Raw genomic sequence first — 25,104 nt, forward strand, 5'->3', positions numbered from 1 at the left:
AGCCAGTTCTGACAGGCATTGAGAGACCAGGCCTGGGAGATCCTCCTTCCGAAAGAAGCGTCTCATGGTCAGATATGGTTCTATCTCCGAGGGAAGTTCTCCCTCCTCAGGGGGTTCCTCGTCTTCCTCGAAGCAATCCGAATCCCCATAAGTGGGGCTTCCGGGTGGTGAGTGACCGTGCCTAGGTCTTGAGGGTCCAGGGGCCGGATCGTCCGGTACGGAAGGACCCAGTCGAGGAGCAGACTGCATCTGGACAAAGGCGTGAATCCCCTTGAATAGTTCCACCCAGGAAAGCGAAGCCGGATCTGGCCTTAGGGGCAACAGGTCTCTCGGGTTCCCTGGCTGCTCACCGCAGCCTGCTAAGTCCGGGGTGTTCCCTGAGGAACTGGCAAGTACGCTGGGCTGGGACCGGTCCTGGCCTGAACTCCCAGGGCTTCCTCACATTGGGCACATAGGGAGTCTGCATCCTCGCTCAGTGTGGCTCTGAGGTTGCATGCTAAGCAGAGGCTTACAGCTCTTATGCCTGATTCTGGAGGTGCCAGCTCTGCGGACGCATGGGCTCTCTTACGCTCCATTTCGTCTGTTATTTCCTTCTAGCCGGAGTATGTGCCTTGTAATATGTGCCGCCTACAAATATGCGCTTATCCACATGCGCTTATCAACATGTGCTTAGCAACATGCGCCTAGGAACGGGCGTCTTACGAACGTGCGCCTAGGAACGGGTGTCTTATGAAAGTGCGCCTATCAACGGGCGCCTATGAACGGGCGCCTGTGAACGGGTGCCTATCGGCCTGCGCTTATCAGTGTGCGCCTATCCGCGTGCGCTTAGCAACGTACGCCTATCCGCATGCGTCTATCAGCGTGCGCTTAGCAACGTACGCCTATCAATGTGCGCTTAGCAACGGGCGCCTATCAATGTGCGCTTAGCAACGGGCGCCTATCAAATTGCGCTTGGCAACAGGCGCCTATCAAATTGCGCTTAGCAACAGGCGCCCAGGTGGCGAAGGCGAGCAGGCAGGCAAAATGGCAACCTCCTTGGCAGGCTGCCACGTAGGCAGACCCCGCTAATCCTCACTTCCTCGGAGACCACAGTAAAGATGTACGCCTTACCTTGTCTTCGGCGCTTCCCGGCTGCAACCCGGGCGGTCTCTGGCTGCGGGGGGAGAGGGTGAGTACCGTCACCGCCACGCTCTAGGAAGTGCACCCGCTGCCTCTAGGCCGTGCCCAAACTCATCTCGCTCGGGGGCCAAGTCCTCACCAGGACCGAGGCTGCCTTCTATGCCGCGCCGAGCCCTTCTCACTCGGGGGGGCTAGGTCCCTGCCGCGAGTCGGCCACCGGACCGAGGCTCTTACCTCCAAGGGATCATGGAAATCAGCTCGGGAAACTCAACTGGGGGAGTGACCGAATGGTATCACCGCAGGAGTGCGGGGCTCGTCTTCTGGTAGGCTTCTTCTATGAATTTAGTCGTTAGAATTTGGAAACACGCTCAGCGAGCATGAGGTAGCTCCAAACTGCTTTGGAGACGGAAATTACTGAATTGCTGCACTTCCTGTGGGGGTATATGTACCCGTGCTGACGTCAGATCCGTCTCCAACTGCTAGCACGAGCACACTATACCCACTTGTTTTGAGTCCATCTGCTACACGCTAGGAAATTAAGGAATTGGGAAATGCTAATTTAACTTATCGTCCCTTAAACATCACTATGACCATGTAGCCCCTCTTCTCAAGTCACTACATTGGCTCTCCATCTGCTTCTGCATACATTTTAACCTTCTCTTACTCACCTACAATTGCATTCACTCTGCAGTTCCTCATTACCTATTCTTTCTCCCACCCACCTCTCTGTTCATCGAGAAAGTAGCTCTTATCTGTGCCCTTCTTCTCTACTGCCAACTCCCAATTTTTCGTTTTCCACTTTGCTATACCATATGCCTGGAACAGATTTCTTGAGTCAGTGCATCACGCTCCCTCTTGCCGTATCACATTCAGTCTAAACACTCACCTTTTTGAGGCTGCTTTTAAATCTTAAATGCCTCTCTATAATAAATATATTTCCCGAAGACTGTTTGTCATATGTTTGCCTTGACTAGACTGTAAATTCCATAGAACAGAGATCACTTACATGTAATTGTATAACGCTGTGTGGGGGTGAACTTTCAAAGGAGTTACATGTATAAAATAAGTATCTTGTACTTACACACATCCTGTTTTACACCCCCCCCAAAAAAAAACAAAACCAAAACTCATGTTTTTTTTATGTTTGCATGCACATTTGTGTGTCAAAAAAAGGGGCAGTCTAGGGGTGTTCCAAGGCAGGACAAAAATCTACGCACACAAGTTGCTATTTTAGAAAAGAGATATGCGCACACATTTGTCAACTTATTTGCGTAGTTTTATAGCTGCTAATTCTCTTGCGCAATTGATATCAAACTCATCTATTGTTTATTGGTGGGGTGGGATGTCTGGGTGAAATGGGGGAAATTCAGAGTTAAGAACTAGGAGGGTCTTGATGACCTGGTTTCAGCAAACTGGTGATTTCAATAACATGCATGTTTTAAAATGTACAGATATTGTGCATAAACAGGGTTTTATGCAGGCATGTCAAATTTATTATTTTTTTGTAGATATAATATACGTGTGTATGTTTATAAAACTGGTAGGAAAAATACACGTTTCAATGCATTGAAGCTTAATTTATGATATGCATGTACCTCATACGCACAGGTTATAAAATACTGTCGTAGATCTCCATGTGGCTATATGCACGCTAATATGGGCCCATATGCAAGTCTTTGAAAGTTATCCTCTGTATGTCTAGCAATGCTCTGGAAATAACTAGTTAGTAGTAACTAATTGAGTTTTTAACAAAGTGTGAAAATTCAGCAGGGCTATATGTCTGCAAAGAGGGAATTCTAATGCTAGTGTGCCTAGTGGCAAAAAGCACAATATCCAGAGGAAGCCTGTCAAACTTGGGCTGTAATTTAGAGTCAACTGACACAATTTTACAGTATACATAGGAATAAATCTTTGAATTAGTGAGTTTATGTAAAGAGACAAATATACAAAGTACCCAAATTTCCAGCATGTGTGAGGATTCTGAAAACAAATTCAGTGTGGACACTGAATGTGTTTCACTATGGGCAGTATGCGCACATACTGTGATACAAAGTTCAGAAACCAGCTCCCTGCAGCATTAAATGTAGCTGTAAAATCAAGTTTTGTAAGCAAGATAAAACTTTCAGAGTGGTGGCTATCCTTAGTTCGATACAGCCAATACGCCACAGAGGCTGGTGGCATCTGCTAAAATAACTGATTTATTGAGGCATAAACGTTTAAGGACAAGATCCACTTCGTGTCACGCATCTGGCAAAGTGGACTCTTGTCTTCAAAAGCTTATACCTCAATAAGTCTAGCAGGTGGCGCTAGCTTCTGTGTTGTACATGTAAAAGAATAACTAATTACCTTAAAATATATCCTCTTGGAAAAACACATCTTAAAGAAAATAATTTTTCTTTAGTTTGCCTCCAGGCAAAATAATTTAAAAGATTTATGAGCTAATAAATTTTACAAGTGTCTCTTCTTGTATAAGTTGGGCATTCAAAATTGATCACTTTCACCTTGATGTCCCATCTCTAACATGCACAAGAAAGACTCTTGCAGCACATGCTCATGGCTTCAATAGTGTGCTGGATGACTGATGAGTAACTTAGATTAAGGGCTTTTAACAGCACTGGAATCTCTCACCAGATGCCATGACAGCACAGATCAACACCATGGAGTTGTACTTGATTTCAGGAGCACTCCTCTCATCTGACAGCAGTCTATGTAGGACCTGAATTAGTTTAGCATTTTCTAAATCCTTTTCAGCCGTGCCTGGAATATAAACAAAGAATTATATAATGTGATCATCAACATCATTTAGCTGAACTTTATTAGAATAGCTATATTTCTTTTATAAATCTGGGTTATGCAAAACCATGAAAAACTGCCCCACCTAGAAATTAAGCAACTGACTATTACAAAGCTGTCAATTGCAGATATCTATGTCATTTTTAGAATTCCTATCTATGCTGATTACAGAAGATTTACAAATGCAACTGAGTATAGCACCCTATATTAATTTTTCCCTCTTACTCTATTACTCTCATATCATACGAATCCAGTATCTGCACTAACTCACATGCTGAATAAACTGCACACAAACCCACATTAATGTGGGGACCCATGATTGATTCTCAGTTGAAAGCCTTTATTTTATTTATTTATTTTTATATACCGACATTCGATCTGAGATATCACATCGGTTTACATACAGGTACTGCAGGTATTTCCCTATCCCCAGAGGGCTTACAATCTAAGTTTGTACCTGAGGCAATGGAGGGTAAAGTGACTTGCCCAAGGTCACAAGGAGCGACAGCAGGACTCGAACCCTGGTCTCCTGGTTTGAAGCCCACTGTTCTAACCACTAGGCTATTCCTCCTCCCTTTAAGACAGTAATGAGTTAGCGGTCTGTAGGTTGGACTGAAGATGGGTAATGCAATGTCTAAGCCCTTCATGATCCTTCCTTGACCATGTGGGAGCTATAATGGCAGATGCCAGCAAGCTGGGGAAATGCAGCAGAGATTTGGAAGGGGGCTACAAAAGTATTCAGCATTTTTGACATGTGCCTGTTTCCTTGCCGATCTCTCTTCTGGATTTTGCTGCTTAATTTTTTGACCTCCAGACACGAGCTTACACTTAACTCCTGCCTGACCCAGGCACTAAAAAACATGTTTAAAAAAATCCACACTAACACTAGCGCAACTCTCCGCATTGTCCATGAACAGTTAACTGCCTCCTTTGCATGGCATTAGGATGGACTCATGCTAAACCAGCCACGGCTTTTTGAGCACGAATTTTTTCTGCATTAATCACATTACATACACATGTAAGATTAGCTCAGATAAATGCACGTAATACCACATGCACAAACCCGCAGCAGGTCAACCACAGCTTATTACATCAGCCCCATAGATCAGTTATGTGTTCCAGTCCAGAGGCTACTAAGCTTGACAAAAGAAATCTGCTGTAGCTTCATGATGAAAAGAGTTGACAAAATAAATTATGTTATTAGCTTATTCCTTATGACATAAGAACATAAGAAATGCCATAGTGGGTCAGACTGAGGTCCATCAAGCACAGCATCCTGTCTCTCAACAATGGCCAGTCCTGGCCACAGGTACCCAGGAGATCTCATGAAGCAGACCTATTTTCTGTGACTTACTCCTTGGGATAGCAATAGCTTTCGCTGGTCTACCTGATTAATAATGTTTGATGGACTTTTCCTCCAGGAACTTGCCCATCTCTCTTTTAATCCCTGCTGTGCTAGTTGCCCTGATATACTCTGGCAACAGATTTCACAGTTTGATTCTGGGCTGAGTAAAAAAAAAAAAAAAAAAAAAAAAAAGTACTTTCTACGAGTTGTTTTATATCTGCTAGTTAAGTTCATGGAGTGTCCCCTTGTTTTAGTATTATTTGAAAGGATAATTCAACTTCCTTTAGTTACCTGTTGTAGCCCACTCAAGATTTTATAAACTTCTATCATATCTCCTCCCCAGCTGTCTGCAAGCTTTTCCAAGCTGAAGAGACCCAACATGCACAGCCTCTCATCAAAGGGAAGCCATTCCATTTCCTTTATCATGTTTGTTGCCCATCTCTGTACCTTTTCTAGTTCCACTATGCCTTTTTTGAGATGGGGAAAACCATGGCTAGATACAAAAACAATCTTATTTTCCATTTTATTCTCTATTTCTTTTTGGATCACTCCTAACATTCTATTTGCTTTTTTTGATTGCTGTTGCATACTGAGCTGAGGATTTCAACGTACTGTCCTTTTCTTTTGTGGTGACTCCCAGTATAAACTGTGCTAAAATACAGACCCATCCTAGGGGGTTCACAGACTTTTTGTGAGTACTACATGCAGGGCCGGCAAAAGCACTAGGTGGGGGCCTAGGACGCCAGGGTCAGCAGCCGCAGCATGAGCCAGCTGCATAGCGACGGTCTCACGACGGTGCAATAAATTAATAGAGGGCTCGGGCACTTGGGGCAACTGACTGACATGCCGAGCGGTGCGGCCTGTGCTGGAGAAGAGACAGTCTCTGCCGTGGCGGCGGTAGTGGAAGCTCAGCCACTACCGGCAGGATATTTTATGACAGCGACCGACCCGTCCACCCTCACATGACCCGTGGGGGGGGGGGGGGGGCCATTAGCAAGGCAGAAGGTCCGTTTAGGGCGCCTAATGCCCTTGGCACTAGCCCTGTCTACATGCATGTGTTTTGGAAAGTAAACTCCATTGGCTTAGTATGGGACTTCTTGTTTCAGATGTGTGCTTGCATTTTGGAAAGTAAGCTCCATTTCAGGATAGATTACTCCAGTCCTGGTATTACCTCCATTACATACATGTATTTTGAGGGTTTTATTTTACTAAGAAAAAAGAACTACATATCCTTGCATGCAGCAGAGTGAACCAGGACTACATCTGGAAAAAAAAAAAAAGGAACCACTGACAACTAAACCTGATGCTTGCAACATCAGGTTTAGTTGCCAGAAAGATAAGGAAAAATTAGTTGAAAGAAACATAAGGAAACATAAGAGGCAGAATGCTGCTTTCAGTGAGTTTCTACTGAATTAAGACAATGAATGAAATTAATGGTATCACTATTAAACTAAACTTGATGGTCTGTAAATTAAAGTGTTACATAAATCCATGGAAAACAGTGTATAAAATTTGATTGCCTAGTGTGTGAGCTGATGGCAGTACTTTAAAAAAAAAAAAAAAAAAAGCAGCAAATAAAGGAAAAATAAAAGCTTAATTGAGCATCTCATTCACCAATTTAGTCAATATATGTGAATGAATACTATGAGGAAACCCTTTATGTGCTAACGTTCTACATAAATTTATCATTTATCTTTCTTATTCCATAAAATATGTAAAAATCCATGCCAATTTCATGGTCCATTGTAAAACTGTGCTGCAACAACTAAAAAATTGAATTACCATATTGTTTTCACAATAATCTGCTTTAAAAGCAGCAAAAAGCACAGGGAACAGGTTTTTGTTTTAAAGTCTGATTTAAAGACTCAGGTATGTAAGATAGCATTTGTGTTACTATTCTCCGTACTCTTCCCACATATCGTGCATCTGCCTCATCTGGGAATGTTTGGAGTCCCTTCCAGCCACCTCCAATTTCTTTCCCTATTAGTTGTGTACTGTTAAGCCACATTAGTCCACCAGCTGCATTTTGTCTTATGCCATTTGTGTCACCCTTTGCGGTCATTTAAATTGCTTATTCTTTTGGTGCAGGCCATTCTCAGTAAACCACTTCATCTACAAGACTTTGACTGATGCCAACTTTCTTCCTAATTATCCAGTTGGATATTTCTAATGCAGTACCGTATAATGTTTCCTTATCAACGTTACATCGCCCTATGTGTCTCAATTAGACTGTAAGCTCTATTGAGAAAGGACTGTCTCGTCTGTTTTTGTACAGTGCTGTGTATGTTGAGTAGCACTACAGAGGTGATAAGATGTAGTAATAGTATCAACGTTACACATTTTTAACAATATTCATCTATTTTGTATAGAGGTGGTCCTAAAATGTTAGCATGCACAGAAAATCATAGATCAAAAAATAGCCAACATTATAAAATTAAACAGATATAACCTTCAAGAAACTCACCTAATTCTAAAGCCGCTATTAGTCCCAATGCGACAAGTGCTTCATTCTGCATTATTACATGTTCACTAGTTGCCATGGTAACAAAGTACTTGATGCCACCACTGTGAACAATACTCCTAATTACATCCTAAAATAAAGAAATTGCAATGAAATGTGTGCATTAAAAGGTACAGAAATGGTATGTTATCCAGTTTTATTTCAGGTGAATACTGTTTTATACCAAATTGGATAAAAATGAACTATATGGGAGCCATATTCAGTAAGACATTGAGCAGATAAGTTATCCGGTTGAAGTTAGCTGGATAACTTGTACTGGATATTCAGTGGGAGAAAGGTCCCACTGAATATGCCTGATTAAGGTTATCCAGCTAACTGCATTCAGATAACTTTAAACCTAACCAGGCAGTTTTTGAATATCGCTGGTTATAGTTATCAGACTATAATTAGTTGGATAACTTTAGTCTTAACCGGCTAATCATTAAAAAAAAGGCAAGCATACTGGCTGTAAAGTCCCCCATGCTAAGTCCACTGCTTGGCTGTACTGGACTGATACTGCCACCAGGCACATTCTCACAGACTATACTTAAATTAATATTTTCCCGGCCCACCCCCCCCAAGCCTATACCCTCCCAGTACTTTATTTTCCTTTAGTTTTTAGCTTGGATCGCGACCCAGGCCCACGGCTTCTGGTGCTGCTTAGCACCTATGCTGTAAGTGTAGGCTTTAACTGTTAGCCGGATAAGCAAGGGAAATATTCAAACCAAGCCATTTGGATGGACAATGTGAGTTATAAGTCTAAATGCTTTGAATATTGACCCCTAAAAAATGACTTAATATGCATTAAATAAAACTACAAAAGAGAGTCATTTAATATTTACATTAAAAACACAACTAATTCTTTTATATCGCTGCTGAAATTTTATGTCAGATATTTTAACAAAACCTCTTTTCTGAGTAAACTGAATTCTTAATTAAGAATCTGTGATCTTGTGTTTCCTTTGACTATTCCTTTTATTTTATTTACATGCAAGGCTTTTTTTTTCTCCTTTTTTTTTTAAAGCTAGTATAAAGTCATTGAAATTATCCACTAAAAAATTAATGTACATTATCAGAATATTCATCCAGAAATATAACATCTATGTCGTCAATTCATTCATCAGGGAGTGACTCATAATTCTCTGAATACACATCCCAATGACAAGTATCACAAAACAAATTATATCTATATATTCTATAGTTTTTCTAACCGAAAGGTAACCCCCAAGACCATATGGATACATATGCATTATCCTAAGTGAAAAGTACATTTTTTCTTTCATGAAATATTTACCAAACATTTTGCATAATTTGCCTTTTTGTAAAATGTTTCAGCTAGCCTTTTATGGAAAACCTATGTGAAATGCCAAAATCTGAAAAAATATTTTGCAGAAAGGGATAACTCTGGCACTATAAACCGATTCACTTTCTGGGCACACTGAATTGGTCATATTCAGGCTATTCCAGATTCAGTAGGAATAGATTACAAAGGGAAAGTTTAGGTGTATCTAAGAGGAAATTGCCAGTATTGTGGAAAATTTCTGGAGGTGACCTGTCTAAAGAGAGAAAGTGAGGAGACAAATTCAATGTGCAGCATAAGCTCTTTACTGCAGAGCAGTCAAGTATGCTTTATTTCCTACTCAGCAGAGGTCACAAAGGCATCTCTGTGTTACAGACTGCAATGGTAGTTCACTGAAGGTAATATTCTAAGAGTCGCACTGATAGGTCATGTGATTTTTGTGTGTGTATGTCTGGTCAGAAGGGGCTCCTTCAAGCTCTGTACTATAACAGATTCTCAACCCCCTAAGTGTCATTACAGCAAACACTATTAAATATTTTCTCTCTCCATGAATAGATTTAGCTTCTCAGTGCTTAAAGGAGTTGTTGGGACAATGATTACTTCCACCTCTCAGAATTTAGAATGCAGGAGTTTACAAGTTCTCACATAAATGAATCATTTCACTGGATTTTACAGTACCAGCCACATACGTGTGTATGAGGTCTGTGTGCGAGAAACGTAAATTTTACAAAGCCAGTCAGGGCACACTTACAGAATAAGGAGGTGGAAGAGGGTGAGGTCTCAAGACTGCCACGTGTAAACACAAATTTTGCAAAGGCAACACGCTTATGTTGCCTGCATAACTTTGTTCCTTATGGAGGCGCAGGAGCCTGGGTGGGAGGTGGGAAAGAGTGTCAGTCTGATACTCTATATATAGGTGCCACTCTAGAGGAGCACTTTGTAACATTCACCCCGATTCAGACACATTCAGAGGTATTCATAGTAAAATTGATATCAGTAAAAATTATAGTCTTTATAAGTGATGAAAGGAGTAGAGTTGTACAATGCAGCTAGCATTGCAGTGTACAAATCAATTTCTGTTAGACTTTATCACTTATAAGGCCTTTAATTATGTCAATTTTACTATGAATACCTCTGAATGTGTCTGAATCGGGGTGAATGTTGTTACAAAGTGCTCTTCTAGAGTGGTACCTATATATAGAGTATCAGACTGACCCTATATAGAGGTGCTCTCTCTCTCTCCCCCTCTAAGCACACAAGATACGCAGGTAAAGGATGTAGAAGTACATGTGGCAACAGTATTTTAAATATTACTTGAGTAATTTATAAAATGAGGTATTTTTTCTCATGCTGCAATACATGCATTCACAATTTAAAATTTACGCGTAATTTAGTAAGTTAAAAGAAAATTGGGAAATATTTTATCAGGTAGACTGGAGTGGGTTTTTTTTTTTGCAAAATCATTTTTATTGCGAAGACATGCATTTCCACAAGCACGAAAAGGTATACAGAAAAAAAAAAAAAAAGACTGGAGTGTTCTTTAGACGTTTCTATATCTATTGTCCCTTACACAGTTTGAATGCTACGTTTAAGTGCATTGAACACCATTTCCCACGATCACTTGGTTCAATTTCTGGATTCCTGTCATTTGTCTGTATTAGAATTACTACTACCACCCAGTGGCATTAAAGCTGTGTGCATACTCTAACTTGTGAAAAGTCAATTTCAACCAGACACATGACAACTTATTAGCTATTTCTATCTTTGAAGAAATGAATTCCCTAGAGAGGAAAGCATGGCAAAGAATAGGAGTTGGTAAAAAGGGAGGCTTGATATTGATGGTATACATAGTCCGATTAAAAAAAATATATCCTGCAGTGTGGATCGGTTGTCCTCATTTCCCCTCCCATTGCACCAACCCTCTACCAAGCTGTGCCGTTTCCTTCCATTCCACATCCTCAAAGTTCTACTCTCTTATTCTTTGGCACTTATTTCCTTCTTTTTCTGTTCCTCTCTGGAGTGTGCCACTTTAGCCTGCATCTAAGATTCCTGCTCAAGCATTTGTCACTTGCAGCATGCTTCCACCACTACTAAGCAATAAGAAACCACAAAAAAATAATTCACAAAATAAAACTGTGTAATCAATGGTCTTAAACCAAAATAAAGGTCACAACATGATTATATTCTCTTCTTTTAGATACAGCTATTTTTTGTTTTCTTAAACCAAAAAAAAATCCATAAGGTACAAATAACCGACCTTTGATTTGCTGTGTCGAATAAGAGCAGAGAGCAGTCTGTTTGATTCCCCCATCACACCCGCATGATCTTTGGCATCACACCATTCCACCAAGCGCTCAACCAGTTTCACATTTTTTCCGAGCTGTTCAGCAGCTTCAGCTATATAATAAAAATTAAAATAATAAAGTAAAGCTTTTCAAGTTCAATTTCAACAAGCATGTTGGGTTTCATTCACCTAAATCTGGGACTTGACATGAAAAATATTCATGAACTTTGGCTAATAAATATCACATCCTATATTAAAAAAACCCAAAACACCATAGCTCAGGGCCCTGCATCTCAGAGAAACTTTGAACATCTGGCAGCAGAAATACACTGAGCTTGTATGACAATTTCTGTTGATGAGCATGTTTATCACCTCTTACTTTAGGGGAGAAAGAAAATGTTCATTTTTTGTTTCATTATGCTACGTGATCGGATGTGATGGGTTACAGGCTGTCACTCTCAGATTTCTCTCCTTCTCTGTATCTATGTTGGTTAAGATGACCTGCACTTTAATAGCTATGGTTTAAAAATTAGTTTAAGTACTTGTTTTCTTGTATTGTCTGTTTCTTCCACAATCCTACCATAACATACAGCTTTCTCTAGCTGGAAGAGTAGACACCAGGCCCTCAAAAGAGCAGTAAATATAGGATCTTACAGAAGCCTAGTCATATGCGCTTGTCTTACCATTCCATAAGCCACTATACAAGAAGCAGTAGACAAATGTATTTGTCTATGAATAAAAAAAAAAAGTGTTACATTGTTCATGTATCTAGTAAGTAGTGACAGTTCATATATGACTTTTTGTGTTGGGCTATAGATAGAGCATATGAGTGATGACTTAAAAATAGATTTGTTGCATTTGGTATGAAGATGTGCAAAACGCATGTTCAGCAAATTGTGTGCTTAAGATCGGATTGAAAATCAGTGCTATGAGTAGTCGATGTAGATGAGTTATGCTTCCTAATGTGTCCTTGGTGATTTCATATTTGTTGGAATAGATAAAAGGTGTGCATATACTTAAAAGCTTTTGTATGCATGCAGCAAGTTTGTGGTATGCAAGTTAGTGTGCTAATTGTGTTAGAATGAGTGCAACAGCCTATATAATTGCAACTGAAAGGAAAAAAGGCTTAGAATAAGAAAAATTCTGTGAGTTTTTTTTAAAAACTTTTTTTTTTTTAAATTCTGGATGCAATTCTCAAAGAGAAAGTGATCTTTGAAAAGTGACTTTTGCATGAACAATTTTAGCTAGTTTTTAAAAACCTAGATTGCTAAAATTTATTTTATATATAATAGAGTAAAAGGAAAAAATGTGCTAGTTAGTTTTTCTAACTGTAAAAAGATTTAAAAATATACTGAGCGTGTGTTTATGCCTTCACTATTCCCTCAAATGGAAGGCTGTTCTATACATTTACTCTTTCTGCACATATTTTCTCAACTTTCTCTCTTTTCATGTGGATACCATGGACCTTTGTTTTGAAACTTCATTTCCACTGAAAAATGAGTATTAGAATGGTTCTAGCAGGCCCTGGAACCAAAGAGAAGATAATACTCTAGATCTAATCCTCACTATAATGCAGGATTTGGTGTAAGAGGTAATGGTGAAAGGGCTCCCTCTGCAATAGTGATCATAACTTGAATCAAGATGTAACATGATCATTGAAAGGAGAACATTTAAAAAAAAAAGCTACTTGCAGTAGCATTTAACTTGAAACAAGGAGACTATGATAAAATGAGGAACTTACTAAGAAACCACTAAAAGGAACAGTTGCAAAGCTTAAAAGTTTGCATGTGGCCTGGACATTGTTCAAACCACAGTATCCTGGAAGACCAGACAAGATGCATTCCATGCATTAGAAAAGTTAGAAAGATGACTAAACGACTGCCAGCATGGTTAAATGGTGAGGGGAGAGAGGCTATTGAAGACAAAAATCTTTTAAGACCTGGAAAGTGGATCCAAATTAAAAAAAAAAAAATAGAAAAGAGTGAAAGCACTGGCAATTTAGATGTAAAGTACTACCAGGGACGGATTGGCCTATCGGGGGATCGGGCATCCCCCGATGGGCCGGTCACTTCAGTCACGTGGTCTGCCGTGCGCGGCCGCACTCGGCAGACCACGTGATGTGTCCTGGGCCGGCCTGGGCGGCGAATCCCCGGGCCTGTCTTTCTCGGGAATCCGCCGCCCAGGCGGATCATTCCCATTCATGCTAAGGCATGAATGGGAATGATCTGCCCATTCTGTTGCGATTGTTTGACCTGAAACTTTTTAGGAAACAGCTTAAAGCACTATTTTTTAATAAAGTGTTTAATTTAATTTTGCATTTATTTATTTTATTGATTTTATATACCGTCATTCGGTCACACCATAACGATTTACAAATAATAAAATATTAGATGATACAATTATTTCTGAAACAAGAATTTAAAAACTTGTTAAAACAATAATAATGTGGTAGTTTCACAGTAAAAAATAAATTAAAACTTATTAAAAAAAAAAAACTAAAATTGGCTGGTGGTCATAGGGAGTGGGTATGTTTCTGATAGCTTTCAGTTCCTGTCTTGGAGTGATTCTTCAAATGCTTTAGTGAAGAGCCAGGTTTACAAGTTTGACCTAAATAATTTGGAATTGGGTTGTGTACATAGGGGTAATGGTAACGAGTTCCAAATTTTGGGGCCTGCTAGGGAAATTGCTCTGTTTCGAACGTCGCATAAATGGGTCGTTCTTATGGAAGGAATTAATAGGCCCCGACTGACAGAACGGAGATTTCTTTCTGAGACATGTAGCCTGATTGCTGCATTTAGCCAGTCTGTTTGCTCACCGTTAATGATCTTATGCAGTAAACAGTACTTTAAATTCAATGCGCTATTTTACTGGGAGCCAGTGTAGGGAAATCAGTACAGGTGTAATGTGATCGATTTTCTTTTTCCCTGTCAATAGTCTTCTCGCTGAATTCTGTAGAACCTGTAATGGATGCAGTGAAGAGGCGGGTAGGCCAAGTAGCATGGAGTTACAGTAGTCTGTATTGGGAAAGATTAACAGTTGTAGTACGATCCTGAAGTAATTAATAGTTATGAGGTAGATCTTATAAAATCTGGGGTCGGTGCGCGCAAGGCTGCGCAAAATCGGCAGCCTGCGCGCGCCGCGCAGCCTGCCTCCATTCCCTCTGAAGGAAATTCAGCGGTCTCGGAGGGAACTTTCCTTCCGCGGCCTCCACCTTCCCCAGCCCTACCTAAATCCCCCCTACCTTTTGTTGTGCAAGTTACGCCTGCCTAAAGCAGGCGTAACCTGCACGCGCCTCGGCATCCCCCGGCACAGGCCGCAGTGCCGGGGGACTCGGGACCGCCCTCTTGGCCCGCCCCTGAACCATCGCCATGCCCCCAGACTGCCAACACGCCCCTGGACACGCCCCCTCCCGCCTCTTTTACGAAGCCCCAGGGCTTTGCTCGCATCAGCGGCCTATACAAAATAAAAGGGTTTTAAAATCTAGCCCCATGGTTTTAGGCACCTCAGGGTTAATTTATGGTAACAGTCTTTCACTTTAAGGGCAATATGTTTTATCAAATTGAGTTCAGTGTCCAAGAAAATACCAAGATCCCTGGTGAAAGTTGTTAATTTGATTTCAGTATGGGAGTCATCAACTTTGAGAGGTGGGATTTTGTCTGTAACCATTTTTCTATCCAGGAATAATATTTGTTTTGTTTACATTGAATATGAAGTTTCATGTGATTTAGTAAGGTTTTTTTTTTTGTGTTTTTTTTTTTTTTTTTTTATTACTGATAGGTACATGGAGATTGTTTTGAGCACTTTTTCAACGGAATCGTAAATCGGTTCCAGAAACTGAATATTGTCAGCAAAAATGAAGTAGGTCAGGCCCATCCCTGCTAGCAGATGGCAGATTGGTAACATATAGATGTTAAACAACGGAGGAGACAGTGAAGACCCTTGGGGCACACCAGATTCTAAATTTATTTTCTTTGAGGTAGAGTTTTGAATTTTTACTTCAAAACCTGTTGTGATTTTGTTATATGTTAAGGTGTGATTTGCTTAGCTTGATTTTCTTCATTATAGGCGATGACAATTTTTTTAAATTTAATTAAAATAAAAAATAAGGCAGGCCAAAAGAGAATTTAAAAAAAATTTCTAGAGAGGCAGCAAAAATGAAAATAAAATCTTTATCAAATATATCTAACAGGAAGCCTGTTATGGAAATGGATGAATTACTAGATGAACAAGGAATAAAAGGGGCACTCAAGGAAGTCGAAGAAAAAGCAGAAAACTAAATGAATTCTGTGCTTCAGGTTTTACTGAGAAGGGTTTTGGGGAGATATCCACATTGGACACATTCTTTGAGGGTAAGATTTACGGGAACTGAAGCAAATCACAGTGAATTGGGATGATGTAATACAACAAACTGACAAAAGAGTAATAAATCTCATAGACCGAATGGTATACAGCCAGATTTCTGAAAGAATTAAAAAATGAAATTGAAAGCTTACTACTAATAATCTTTTACTTCTCATTCAAATCAGCTATGCACCTGAGGATTGGAGGTTGGACAACAAAATACCCATTTTTAAAAACAGTTCCAAGGGTGATCCAGGAAACTATAGATTGGTGAGCTTGATGTCAGATGTAGAAACTATTCTGAAGAACAAAACTACCGGCCATCTTGATTAACGGGGGAGAACCAACATGGATTTAGCAAAGGGAAGTCTTACAAATGTTAGGTTTTTTTGGTTTTTTTTTTTTGAAGTTAAACATTCATACAAGGGTGAGTTGGTTGATATAGTGTTATATAGATTTTCAAAAGGCATTTGACCAAATCTCTCATGAGAGGCTTACCAGATATTTAAAAAATCATATGATAGAAGGGAATATTTTCCTATTATGGACTGGTAACTGACAAAGGAAAAGAGAGTAGGACTGAATGGTCATTTCTTTCAATGGAAAAAAGGTAAACAGTGGAGTGCCCCAGGGATCTGTACTGGAACTGGAGCTATATATTTATAAATGATCTGGAAAAAAGAGTGATGAGTGAGGGGAACAAATTTGCAGATGAGACAAAATCATTCACAAGTAAATTATGAGGAACACAAGAAGACTTTACAACTCTGGGGGACTGGGCATCTAAATGGCAGATAAGATTTAATGTGGACAAATGCAAAGTGATACATATAGGGAAGAGCAATCAAAATTAGTTACAAAATGCTGCATTCTGTATTAGGTGTCACCACCCAGGAAAAAGATCTTGGGAGTCACTGTGGACAATACTTTGAAATCCTCGGCTTAGTGCACAGTGGCAGTCAGCAAAAGCAATTAATTGGAGCGAACTGGGAGGGAACTGTGAATATGCTGTTTGCATCGCTGCACTTAAAAAATAAAAATCACCCCCCCCTTATGCACACGAGTCATGACCCACCCAAACAGATATAAATCAGGCACTCATGTGTGCCAGGTATCGAATTTTATGACGCGCATGTTATAAAATTGGCACATCTTTAAAAATCCACCTGTTTGTGTGGTTGTGGTCATCTCATAATAAGAAAAAGATACAGTACAACTAGGAAAGATACAGAGAAGTGCAACCAAAATGATAAAAGGGAGGGAAAGGCTCTCCTATGAGGAAAGGCTAAATTGGCTAGGGCTCTTCAGCTTAGAGAAAAGATAGCTTGAGAAGAGATAAGGAAGTGGTCTACAAAATAATGAGTGGGGTGGAATGGGTAATAGGGAACCATTATTTACCCTAATAGTATTAGAGGACACACCAGAAGCTAATACGTAGCATTTTTAAAATAAACTGAAGTATATTTTTCATCCAGCACACATTTAAACTGTGGAATTTATTTACAGAGGATATGGTGAACGCAGTTAGGGTAGCTGGATTTAAAAATGGTATAGACAAGTTCCTGGAAAAAAAGTTCATAGGGACACTATTAGCCATGTAGACTTAGGAAAGCCACCACTTACCCCTGGTTATGAACAAAAAGAACTGGACCTATTCTTTGAGATTGTGACTCGAGACCTGGGTTGGCTACTATCGGAGACAGGATGCTGGGCTTGATGACCTTTGGTCTGACCCAGTATGGCATTTCTTGTGTTGAATATTAATATATCTATCCCTCTTGTCTCAACTGTAATTAGGCCTAAAGTCTCACTTCATAGAGCTTATGGGATAGAGTCTGCACCATTTTGGGTAGATCCCCTTTCTACTATATCCCTTTAAAAATGTAGCTTCTAGAATTTTTAGTTCTTACTCAGTTTTTTATAGTTATTTATATTTGAATATTTTATTATGTATTTTATTCCTTTCTTAATGTTCTTAGTTAAATGTATTCAGTAAACCGCGGAGATAGAATTTGTTTCTGTGCAACGGTATATAAAAACTGTATAAATAAATAAATTGTGAATATCATGAAAGCCCACAATCAGAGGTAGCTATTATGGTTCAGGAAAAAAGTGAAAAACTACAAAAAAAATATTAAGAATAAATTCTTATTTCTGGAACATTTTTCCCTCATGATAACCTTAAACTGGAAAGTTGATATTTACTTTTAGCTGAGTAGAAGCATTTGACATGGATATCATTTAAAAATATGCTGAGCTCTAGGTGCTTCCTTTATTTTACATTATTCTTGTAAATGTTTGATTAAATATAGCAATATTAAATGTGTTTCCTTTGCCTCAGTTAAACAGCTTTTTTTTAGATGCTCAAAAGTTATCCAAGTTCTATTCCAGTGGCAGATAGGGTTGATGTTTAGTTGATCTATAATTAGCACAGGCTATACCACGTTTACATTCCACTTTCTTGGTTGGCTTGTGAACCATACATGTTATTTCTTCAATGTTTCTGGTTATCTCTTACAAACCACCCTTTACCCCCAAATTGTTTATTGAGGGTAATTGACAATCTGGATTTATAATGCTTTCCTAAATGTTTCATTTGAGTTTGTTACAATGTTTCTGTAACAAAGTTTGCTTGCTTTATGAGTTAAAAAATTAAAGTGTAAATTAATACAAAAATATGGAACCAGACAATTTGGCAACCACATTTATGGAACTAAAAATAAACACGGAAAGCATAATAATGAAGCCTATAAAACTGAGCCCAAACTATAAGCATGATGTTAAATAAGAATATGGAAATTATCTTGTATCCAATATGACACCACCATAAAAATGAACAGCAAATCTATCTACAATTTTTCCTAAGCATTTATAAAGAGCTTAAATTGCTACTACTATTTCTTAACATTTCTACCATGCAAGTGTTCCTCGTTTATTCTTAGGGTTCCATAACTACGTGGGCTCACATTGTGGTCTACATGTCATAACAAATGAGGCTTTAAAATTATGAAAGAGTATACCCTTGGGTTCCATCGACAAATTAGCATTCTAATTATGCTCCAAATATTGAGGGCAAGAATTAATAATACAGTAGAACAATGATTTATTGTCTAAATTAAACAGCAGCTTTGAAGAACTGACATAAAAGTATCTATTGCTATGTTCATAGATCTTCCTGTAGTCCTTTATTCAATGTTTTAATTATGGAATTTATGAGTTGCCTAACAAATATTCCTAGGCAATATAAAGAACATAACAGTCAAATAACATTAAAATACAGTGACACTGTAAATAAAACAAATTAAAAGTAAAAACAAAGGAACAACAAAACTAACACATTCCCACTGACTTGTCTCAGGAATAAAACTTTGAATAAAATCAAACTGGGAAATCACTGAACCTACCCTGACACTTTAGCTAGATCTAATTTAAAACCTGTGAATAAATAAAGTAAAACAGAATAAAATTTAAGGTACACAGTCATATTCATTATTTAAATAAATGAATCCACCTTGACCTTAGTCTCGCTATAAGCCTGAAGGATTTTATGCAGATCTAATATCAGGCAAACTGTTCCATAACTGAGCATCATGATCTTCAGATAGTAACATCTCAAGACAAACCATCAGGGTAAATTCACTGAAAGTATCTTTGGGGAATGCACATATCCCAGAAATGAAATGACATATAAAAGCGGTAGATAAACTAAGACCATGGGAAGGAACAAATAAATGAAAGTGTTATAAACAGGAAAAGAGTGATAGGTTGTATCACCTGAAAACCTAAACAGTGAATTTGAGTTAGCTTTGGGGTCTATTTAGCAGCATTTAGCTGGAGAACTTGTGAGTTATCCAGTTAAATTCCAACTTTTGAGTACTTTGGGCATTTATCCAACTAAATTTTAGCTTGATATCTCATAATCCAGATACAACTTCGCTGGAAAATGTTGGGCCATTTCGGGGATGTTTCTGGGTACAGTTAAGTAGCCGGATATATTTCCAGCTAACTGTGGTTGTGCCACAGAGTAGTCCTAAAGCTGGCCAGATAAACTTACCCAGCTATCTTTAAGACAGTTAGATATATTCAATGTGCAGCTGCATTAATGAATATCCCGCCAAAATAAGCCAGATAAACTTATCTAGCTATGGGCCTGATTCACTAAGGCTTTTCTCCCATTCTGTGTCTACGGGAAAAATGCTTGGTGAATCAGGCCCTAACATTAGAAACCGGCCAGTGCCTATAAATGACCTCAATGTTAAAAATGCTCTCTGAACCTAACTAGGATGGAAAAAATGTTTTTGTGCACTAAAAAGTTGGATATTAGAAAATGGACAATATCATATAAAACTCAAATGTCAATAACGTGAGTGTGTGAAATAAGTATAGTACAGCAATTCTAACTTGTCCTGGTGTTACAGGGAACAATTTGAGCTAAAGTTATGCAAAGCTTATAATTAGGAGCATTTCTGAGTAACTTTAAACATGCTTCACAATTAATGGCACAAAATTATAACAGAATTATCCTGAAAAAATGAAGAGTAAAGGTGAGCATTAGACATTTATAAAAATATATATTAGGAGAAATTTGAAAACTATGCTGGTTGCTTGCAAGTCTACCTGCAAGTGAACTTTCACTTTGAAAATCTGGGGCCAGTGGGTGCAAAGTCAGTGCTGTAAAGCAGGCATGGGGATTTCAAAATGACATTCCCATAATATTGCTTGTAGGCCCTGCCTGCAGCCCCACCTAGTCCCTTTGTAGCCTGGGCAAAAAGTACAGAGTGCCATTTGCAGCTGCCTTTTTTTTTTTTTTACTGTTGTAACTGTTTAGCCAGGTAAAATTATTTGAAAATTGTTTTTCTTTTGTATTAATGGGTTGGAGGTGGAAGAGGGAGAGAATTCTAAACAGATCTCAGACTGTAACCTCAGCAGAATTTTATAGAGTATTTTTCTTTACCTTGTGCATCTATTAACATTCTCAAAGTCCCTAGAAGCTTAAATTGAACAGGAGGCATTTCAGATTGAAGAAATTTCAATACTTCGTCTGCCACGCCTACCGATAACATCTTTGCTTTATTTACAACTGAAAAAAAAAAGAATCATAATAAATCTTGAATTCCTTATAGAATGCTTAAAAATATACAGTGTATACAAGGGCAGCTATATTGAGTTAGTCAATCTTTTCAAAGATTAATACAAACATTTTCTTTCATGCTTTTTAAAAATATACAAATATAAAATGAACAACTGCGATGCATTTCCTGGCAGATAATGTCTCAACAGAACAGTTTTGCCTAGAGTCCTTTACTTGCTGGGACATCAATGGCACAAACTTTCTACATGTTGGGATATTTATATATAAATGGGCTACAGTATTTCTACTCAAGAAAATTTCAAGAAAACAGTGCATAATAGTTTAACTTTAGTAATACATAAGTAGTATAAATTCAAAAGCGTGCAAAAAGGAAGGATATATACATATTGGGATATATGGAGTTCTGTAGCCTTTCATGCCAAACACCTATCAAAACAATATGGAATTTCTTGATTGGCAATAAAGAGCTTCAACGGAAAAAAAAAATACATACTACTACTACATAAGTAACAAATATAGACTATGATGAAAGAAATGCTACTAGGCTTATCTAGACTACCTTTTTCCCCTTCCCGCTGCAATACTACAGAGCTCACTGACCAAACTTTATCACCACTTTTTTGCAGTTAAGTATCCAGTGTGCTAATTCTATGCTCTCTTGTATTCAGATACCATTTTTGTTCCTGCTACTTTGGAAGGCTATGCTATTTATCCATCTACTACTCTTTCAGTAAAGAAACATCTCTTATGTTGTTCTTCAGTTTATCCTCTTATAACCATATATCGTTGACCCTTTGCTCTACAACAGTGGTTCTCAACCCTGTCCTGGGGACCCCCCCAGCCAGTCGGGTTTTCAGGATACCCACAATGAATATGCATGAGAGAAAATTTGCATACACTGCCTCCATATCATGCAAATTTTCTCTCATGCATATTCATTGTGGATATCCTGAAAGCACGACTGGCTGGGGGGGTCCCCAGGACAGGGTTGAGAACCACTGCTCTACAACTTCCTTTCCAATGAAAATTGTTTTCTTCAGGATGTAGCATTCCCCCCATTACATTAAGTTACAAAATGATAATTTCAAAGCGAAATCTAATTGGCTGGTTAGTCAAAAATATATTTGTAACCCTGCAACTCCATAAACAAAATACTAAAAAGCAAAGTTGCTTACCTGTACCAGGTGTTCTCTGAGGACAGCAGGACGTTAGTTCTCACACATGGGTGACATCATCAGATGGAACCCTGATGCAAAAAACATGTATCAAAGTTTCTAGAACTTTGACTAGGCACACAGAGCATGCCCAACATGCCCTATACCACATGTCCTCACGGGGTCCCTCTCCAGACTTGTAACATAGAATTATAATTAAAACAAAAAGTAGAAGAAACCCAACTCTGCAGGGTTGCGGGTGGATGTTGCAAGGACTAACATCCTACTGTCCTCAGGGAACACAGATAAGCAATTCTGCTTTCTCAGAGGACAAGCAGGATGGTAGTCCTCACACATAGGTGAACCCTTAGCTACAGGCTACTCCCCAACACAAAAGGGACCAACAGACATCCAACCAGGTGCCAGTGGGCACAACAGTGCTGTTGGTAACAAAGAGGGGGGGGGGGGGGGGGAGGAGATAACCTGAACACAAACAATGTGTCCTAGGTGGGGAGAGTTGGGTTCTACACCTCAAACAGGTTCCAAAGGGCAAACTGGCTGAACCTACTGTCACACCGGCCATCCCTATCCAGACAAAAGTGCGATGTGAATGTGTGGAGAGAACTCCATATTGCAGTCTTGCAGATCTCCTCCACAGGAAATGCTTACAAGCGGGCCTCCAATGCCACCATGGCGCCGACAGAATGAGCCTTGACACAACCTCCAGGATGAAGCCCTGTGTGGGCATAACAGGAGGAGATGCAATCTGTTAACCAACTGGATACTGTTTGGCAATGGTAATGCCCAACCTATTCCTATCAAAAGAAATAAAAAGTTGGGTGGAATATCTATAGGCTTCTGTCCACTCCAGACAGAAGGCTAAGGCTCATTTGCTGTACAAACAGTGCAGTGTTCATTTGCCTTGGTGCGAATGGGTCTGGGAATGAATGTTGGCAGGATGATGGACTGATTAAGATGGAAGTCAGTCACCACCTTAGGAAGGAACTTAGGATGTGTATGCAAGACCACCCTGACATGATAAAACAATGTAAGGTGGATAAGTCACTAAGGCCTGGAGCTCGCTGACCCAGCGCGCTTAGGTGACTGCTAACAAAAACTTGACCTTCCAGGTCAGGTATTTCAGGTCATAGGTGTGCAGAGACACAAAAGAAGCTTTCATCAGCTGAGTCACCATCATGCTGGGGTCCCAAGACACAGTGGGAGGCCATAGGGGAGGCTTCAATTGAAGCAGGTCCTGCATTAATCATACAACTATAGGCTGTTCAGAGATGGGCGTACCATCTACACATTGGTGGTATGCGCCAGTTGCACTGATATGAACTCTAACAGAGTTGGTTTTTAAGTCAGCTTCGGATAGGTGTAGAAGCTACTTAAGCAGTTTTTGTGTGGGGCAGGAGAATGGATCTAAGGCCTTCTACTCACACTACATGGAAAACCTCCTCTACTTGAGTCCAAAGGATTTTCTAGTGGAAGGCTTTCTGGAAGCCACCAGGACCTGAGACATCCTCAGAGATCAAACGGTTACAGAATTAACCTCTCAACATCCAGGCTGTGAGTGACAGGGCCTGGAGTTGGAATGCTGCAACCTGCCTCAATCTTGCATGATGAGATCTGGGGAAGTCCCCAGACTGATCGGTCTCTGCATGGACAACTCTTGTAGGATGGAAACCAGACCTGTCATGGCCAATAAGGGGCTAGGAGGATCATAGTCCCTCTGTCCTTGCAAAGCTTCAGGAGAGTCTTCACCATTAAGGGAATTCTAAGGATATGCATACAGCAGACCCTTGTCCCAATGACAGGCAAGGGCGTCAGAGGATGGCTTGCCATCTGACCTGTACAGGGATTAGAACCGAGGCACCTTCTTGTTGCAGGGAGGACATGAACAGATTTACATTCGGACTCCCTCATAGGTGGAATATCCAATTTGCTACCCCCTGGTCCAGAGACCACTTGTGTGGTCTGAAGGCTCGACTCAGCCTGTCTGCTACCAGGTTCTTCATCCTAGCCAGGTACATGGCCCTGAGCATCATCCCATGGGACAGGGCCCACGTCCAGATCTGAATCGCTTCCTGGACACAGGAGGTATGATCCTGTGCCTCCCTGCTTGTTGACATACCACATGACTACCTGGTTGTTGATTTGGATCAGGACAACTGTGATGGACAGCCAATCTCTGAAAGCCCATAGTGCATACCTGATTGCCCAAAGCTCCAGGAAAATGATTTGACAAGAGCATTCCTGAATGAACCAGAGACCCTGGGTGATGAGCCCATCTACATGGGTTCCCCACCCAAGGGTAGACGCATCTGTGGTTTGGACAATTTGGGTAGGGGGACTTCAAAAAGAGATCCCCCATTCCATATTTAAAAGTACCCACCCACCAGGACAATGAGTCCCAGAGAGACAGGGTCGGATGCAATCCTGGAGGCTTTGAGTGGCCTGGTGCCACTGCAACCTCAGGGTCCATTGGGCTCTGCGCATGTGTAAACGTGCCAAGGGAGTGACATGGACAGTTGTGGCCATGTTATCCAACAGCCTCAAAATGTGCCAGGCTGATACCTGCTGGCTCTGCTAAATCTGTCACGATGGTCATCAAGGTGATGGCCCTTTGATGAAGCAGGAAGGTCAAAGCCTGAGTAGTGTCTACAAGGGCTCCTATGATGTCCAACTGAAGTGTCAGGCGGAGATGGGACTTTGGGTGGTGATGACGAACCCTAGTGATTCCAACACCCAGATGGTCAAGCGCATGGACATAGCAGCCCTTGCTTGAAATGTATTATTGGTCAACCAATTGTCCAGATAGGGGAAAACATGCACGCCCAGCCTGCGGAGGTGTGCCACCATCATAGCCAGGTATTTCGTGAAGACACGTGGGGCTGATGCTAACCCGAACGGCAACACCCTGTACTGGAAGTGCCGTTTTCCCACATCAAAAAGGAGATACTTCCTGTGACCGGGAAAGACCTTGATGTGCGTGTATGCATCCTTTGGATCAAGGGAGCATAGCCAGTCTCCTTTTTGTAAAAGTGGATTCAAGGTGCCCAGGGAAACCATCTTTAACTTTTTTTTTTTTTTAGAAATTTGTTCAAGGCCCTTAGGTCTAGGATGAGACTGATTCCTCCTGTTCTCTTTGGAATCAGGAAGTACTTGAGTAG

General features: G+C 40.1%; 1 protein-coding gene across 7 annotated transcripts in view; it reads right to left on the bottom strand.

Annotated features, from left to right (window-relative positions):
* The window catches only part of RAP1GDS1 (Rap1 GTPase-GDP dissociation stimulator 1), a 225,233-nt gene that overhangs the window by 11,755 nt on the left and 188,374 nt on the right, over positions 1–25,104 (bottom strand). For all 7 annotated transcript variants that reach the window (XM_029597452.1, XM_029597458.1, XM_029597461.1 and 4 more), the window contains 4 exons: positions 20,637–20,762; positions 11,315–11,454; positions 7,722–7,848; positions 3,748–3,876 (listed from right to left, as the gene is read on the bottom strand). In XM_029597452.1, the coding sequence (XP_029453312.1) occupies positions 3,748–3,876; positions 7,722–7,848; positions 11,315–11,454; positions 20,637–20,762 (522 nt within the window). The remainder of the gene's footprint in view (positions 1–3,747; positions 3,877–7,721; positions 7,849–11,314; positions 11,455–20,636; positions 20,763–25,104) is intronic.

This window comes from Rhinatrema bivittatum, chromosome 1 (assembly GCF_901001135.1).
Source record: "Rhinatrema bivittatum chromosome 1, aRhiBiv1.1, whole genome shotgun sequence".
Taxonomy (NCBI): domain Eukaryota; kingdom Metazoa; phylum Chordata; class Amphibia; order Gymnophiona; family Rhinatrematidae; genus Rhinatrema; species Rhinatrema bivittatum.